Here is a 5695-nt window from a genome sequence, read left to right on the forward strand (position 1 = left end):
CTCTTATTATTTTTACTGTCATAATCCCCTTGAGAGATTGTAGAATCATCGTCATACTTGACCATGTAACTTTTTATCCATTTTCAGATCTCTGAGAACTACCATTATATCTTTGATACTTAGAAGTTATTAAAATAACTTAATAAACAGAATTTAACAAATAAAAACCAATACCTTTTGCAAGAGATCCATTGACATGCCACATAAACGTTGGTTGAGGAATTCCCTCAGCTTCACACATGACTTGGTCACTACTGCCTACTGCAATATGTTGTTCCTCTAAGCCAGGCAGAAATTTTATCGGTTCTGTTTGAAAAAAAAAACAACAGTTTTAAGTTTTTGATCAAGGGAAAAAATGTAATTAGAAGATGAAAAAGAAAAGAAAAATTGAAATAAATCTGCATTTAAAATAATAAAGAAGATGGTAAGGAGTGCAATAAAAAAAGAACAAAACTAGTTAACAACTATTTATTTGGCGATGTTTCGGCAATGTTTTGTTGGCGGTGTTTCGTCCCACTTTATAGAGCTTTATCAGGGCTGTTCAAGTTTAAACAAGTCTCAATAGCTCTAAACTTGAAGAGCCAGCAGATGAATCTTTACAAAGTGGGGCAAAAAGTCTGCAAATAAATAGTTGTTTATTTTTTGCTCTTTTTTGACCGCACCCCTGGCCATTTTCATTATTTGAAATTATTTATGTATATAAGAAGATGAATTAAGTATTTGTAAAAATTTATAAAAAAAGGAAGATGGTCTTCCTATTTCTTTTAAAATAAAAGGACCTGAAAAATTAAGGACTATGAATCAGATTTTATTTTATTGTTTACTAATATTTTGGTATTGTTACATATTTTCAAACTTATTAATATTCTATGATGAAAATTACTCTCATCATATGTCTGGAATTATGGAGAACATGCTGAAAGAGGTTTACTATGAGAAAGTCAACTTTAGAAGAATATTTATTACAAAGAACCAAAATATAACTGACATTAAATCACTACTTACTGACAACGGTAAGTTTGAACGATACTTTTTCGTTATCCTTGGAACAGATATAGCTTCCTGAGTCATTTCTAAGTATATACTCAAATATTAGAGATACATAGTTGTTTCTTTCTTCAGTATGTATCCTAAAAATAAAAAAAAAAAAAAAATAAAAAAAAGGTTTGCTATCAAAATAAATAAGTATGAATATTGTAACTGAATTTTTTAAAAACTTTATTTGTTTATTGAAATTTACAACTGTACAAAAAAAAACCACAATAAGCAAATGAGATAAATGTTTCAGAATACTAGATAATTTTGGGAAGGAACTACCCAATAGTGGTACTTCAATCATTGCTTTGAATTAGAAGATCCTGCGGCCATCTTCTTTTCAGACACCTCAGAGGATTATCAGGGATTGTTAAGGATGATAAATTAAGAACTTTTTTTGTTAAGGGTTTGGATGGGTAAGGATTTTGGAACGAAAGGAGATATATCTATTTTGGGCCAAATATTCAATGAATGGGATGTTGAGGTCTTTATGAATGAATTTATTTCTGGCATAATAAGGTGCATCATAGAATTGAAAAAAATAATTCCAATCATTTTTTTATTGTAATATGTAAAAATGCATTCTAATTTTAATGTATAAATATTGTATTTGTTACATACAACCAAGCATACTACACTCATTTGTTTTATGACTAATAGTTTTAGTTTTTCATGTTTTCAAATATACTGTGGATCAATGTGAAATTGATAGTTTAAAATAAAAATATTTCAATCTTAATTTATCTTCAAATTATTAAAAAGAACAAAAATGAAAGCTTCATTTATTTTTATGATCGCATAAACATATTGTCTTTCTCAACCAAAAGAGAAATCTAAATCAAATATTTTTCAAAAAAAACTTATTGGGTTAACTTATAAAATTTAGTAAAATATACATAAAAATTATGGTGATAAACCTTTTTGATCTTTTTAAAATTGAAAAAAATGATAAAATGTCTTCACTATTTAGTATATTGTTGAATTGGTGGCCGAGGGCGTTAAGGCATCTCAGCAACCTAGGTAATGCTGTGGCTTACACAGTGGTGGAAAGTATGAAAAAAACCTTCCAAAATGAAATCTGTCTAATCATTTTGATGAGTGTGGGTTCTTACACTCAAATACCTATAAACGAATCAAACAATATTTGTGAGCCTAAACCTGATCTTACTGATGTTATTTCGGTATTGGGAAAAAGTGAGTTTTTACTGGATGTTGTTATTTTGTTTTAAACTATCCAATAAATATTTCAGCCTAGTCAATACCAATGTGTACTAATTGCAGTTTTTCATAAGTAGGTTTGTTTTTTGAAATTTTTTTTCTAAATTTCTATGGCCACTAACAATATATTATTAGAAAAATTCGTTTTTGCACATTGTTGATAGACCGGAAAAAATGAGGTTTATTGCCTTTCGTGATAAGACTATTTTCCCATTAAAGTGTACACATTGGAGCAACGTTTGTGTAAGTTTCATTGATGTATTGTTATGTATTATAGGAGGCACTGGAAAACAAAATACACCCTGATTATTTGGATATATATAGTGATATTCATTTGTCAAATATCATAAAAACTACTACTCCTACAAAGATAAACATAATTAACTATTTTGTAGTAAATTTAACTAGCTTTCATTTGATTGCTGGAAGATATCAGTACGTCCGATGGTTTCTGAAATAAAGTTTTTCAAAAATCAAAACTTATTGTCCGACAACTATAAATCAATTTATTTTAGCAAATTTCATGTAAACTATTACTCCTACGAAGATAAACATCATAAACTACTTTGTAGCTCATTAAACTAGCTTTAATTTGAGTCCTAATAGACATCTGTACGTCAAATAGTTTTTGAGATATAAATTTTTCAAAATAAATTCACTAACTACTGATCTTTTAGTACGTCCCATACAACATTTTTATGAAATGTTGCTTTTTAAAAAGCTATATCTCGAAAACTATTTAACCTAAATAACTCTATTAGGGTTCATATTTTAGCAAATTTACTCTTCTTTAAATGACGTTCTCTTAGGCTTTTTTGTGTTGTTCCTACTTTTTAAGATATAGAGCTCCAAATGAAAAATTACTTTTTTTTATCGCTTTGAAACAGCCGCCATTTTTTATTCTCCCTACCTATACATGGCAGACTCATCAATTTTGACTATTAATTATACATAGTTTTCATTAAAGTAATCAGAAATTGAAGAACCTTTCAAGGACTGAGGACTAGACCTGTCCTAGTAGTACAGATTAAATCAAGTCACTTAAGTGCAAGATGCAGATTAAATCAAGTCACTTAAGTGCAAGATGCAGATTAAATCAATTCTTCAAGCACAATTCATTCGGAGTCTAAATTCTAATATAAGGGAACAAATCTTTCAACAAGAGGATAACATTAATTTTGATAAGGTATTGGAAATAGCACTTGCAACAGAATCTGCTAAGAAACAAAAAATGTATGAAGTCAAGAGCCTTCTTAGAAGGTGAACATTTTATTAATTATAGGAAGAATTAAGATTTATTATATTTTATACCTGAAAATATTATCAAAACTAAAATAAATCAATAACATAAGTCTTCATGAGAATTACAGAAGATTTGAACAATTTAGAGGTTTTTGCATAAAAACAGCAGTTTCACACCACTGTATGGTGATGGTTCAAATCCGGTCTGTGTGATAAAACTTTATTTTCAAAAACCTTCTTCCTTCGGTGAAAGAGGTCACCTTTCGCATTCGTAAAGAACAGTAGGAAGGATAATAGTTTTGTAAATTGATGAATTGAATACGAGAAAAATTCAATGGTTTAAAATAGTTGTGGATATAAATTGAGAGTTGAGAAATTTTTTATGTTCAAATTAATATAAAAATTTTAATGATTACCTTCCAGCTCCAACTGGAATTGGAAGATTTTCAGGACCAAACCATTTCGCACCAGTGCCGTTTCCACCAAAGCAAGTCACCATGTAGGAGTCGTTTACGTAGCGTTCTGCTTCGTTCAAAGCAGGGGAGAGTTGCAGAGCGCCATTACAGAAACCTGGAAATAACAAAAATAACTTTTATATAAAGAAATGATACATGTAATATTAATTGAAGAAACAATCATGGCAAATATAATTCAAAGAAAATTAAAATAACTTAAGGATCTAGAAATGTTTTAAGAAAATCTAGTGCGCACAACATTCTCTCACCAGCCTACTCGGTGAAGAAATTAATCCTTGAACATTTTAAAAATAGCTGTTTCTTTATTATTAAGGATGACAATACTCTACCTTACTATATGTTTCAGATGTAAGTTAGAGAAATTATTAATCAATTTTCTTTCAGTACGTCAAATATTACAGAAATAGTTGGAACATAACGGTGTAGTTCATCAAATTTACATAGATTTAAAAAAGGCTTACGATTCCATTGACCGCCAGAAGCTGTAAAATATTATACAGATTAAAATAAGTTAGTAAATCTGTAAAACGGATGTTAGATGCCTGACCAAAACGTTTAATAAGGTACGAATCAGTAATCATTATTTTGAGAAGTTCTAGGTCCGGTCAAGTTTAAAACAAGGCGATTCTCAACCACTTATCTTATTTAATCTAGTACTACAATGAGTTATTAGAATGGTGATGAATACCGAAAAGGGTTTAACTATGGGTAGTAAAATACCGGTGCTTGGGTATGCTGATGATTTGGTATTATTGGATGATGACAAAGAAACAATAGAGCTGAATACACCTACGTTGATAAACTCTATTAAGGAACTATGTTTCGAAATAAACACGGATAAAACGAAATAAATGACCAGCAGTTTGAAACAGGAGCGATTTCGGTTATATAGATACAATTGGAAATATGTTTGAACAGGTAGACAGCTTTAAGTATTTAGGTTCTACGGTAACTGGCAAAAATGAAATGGATGAGGAAATAAAAGCAAGGTCTAAGTCGAGAAATGCTAGTTATTTTTCAATTTCGAAATTGCCTAGCTCGCGCCTTCTTTCCAAAAACTTAAAAGTTTGAATTTACAAAACTATTATCCTTCCCACTGTTCTTTATGGATGTAAGACGTGACCTCTTATAGTAAAAGAAGAACAGGGCCTTAAGGCTTTTGAAAATAAAGTATTACATAAAATATTCAGAGCGAAAAATTATGTGTTAACGGGAGAATTCAGAAAGCTACATAATGCTGTATTGAGGGAACTGTAACCCGGTAAAATATAATTCAGGTTATAGCATTGCGGCGTGGAAGGTTGTGGGGCTGAGTACCGAACGGATCACTAAAATATTAATAAGAACTGAACCAACGTGAAAACGTCCGAGGGTAGACCGAAACGTAGCTAAGAAAATTATTTCAAAACAGATTTAGTAGATCTGGGTTTGGAGGGGCGACACTGGACAGATGTATGTAGAGAACAATTGGTGGCACCGGCATGGAACCTTCGAGTTAACTAAGCTTTTATTATTATTAAGGAAGTAAAAATAAAATCTGGTCATTGTTATAAAAAACCAATGACTTCAAGTTTTAACCGAAAATACCTGTTTGAGATTGGTTACTTGATTACACTTTTTGTGAATTTATCTCTCTTTTTTTTATTTAATGTAAATTACAACTGTACAAAATAATACAATAAGTAAATATGTTGTATGTTTCATATACACTTGAAAATCTTGGG

General features: G+C 30.1%; 1 protein-coding gene across 1 annotated transcript in view; it reads right to left on the reverse strand.

Moving 5' to 3' along the window:
* Positions 1-4065, reverse strand: part of LOC106686586 (limbic system-associated membrane protein) — a gene marked incomplete at its 5' end in the record, with an annotated part of 15972 nt that extends 11907 nt beyond the window's left edge. The window contains 3 exon segments of the mRNA XM_014429972.3: positions 175-306; positions 1006-1130; positions 3912-4065. Coding sequence (XP_014285458.1) covers positions 175-306; positions 1006-1130; positions 3912-4065 — 411 coding nt within the window.
* Positions 4066-5695: the final 1630 nt, after the last annotated feature.

This window comes from Halyomorpha halys, unplaced genomic scaffold, assembly GCF_000696795.3.
Source record: "Halyomorpha halys isolate HHAL.00 unplaced genomic scaffold, Hhal_1.1 Scaffold843.1, whole genome shotgun sequence".
Lineage (NCBI taxonomy): Eukaryota > Metazoa > Arthropoda > Insecta > Hemiptera > Pentatomidae > Halyomorpha > Halyomorpha halys.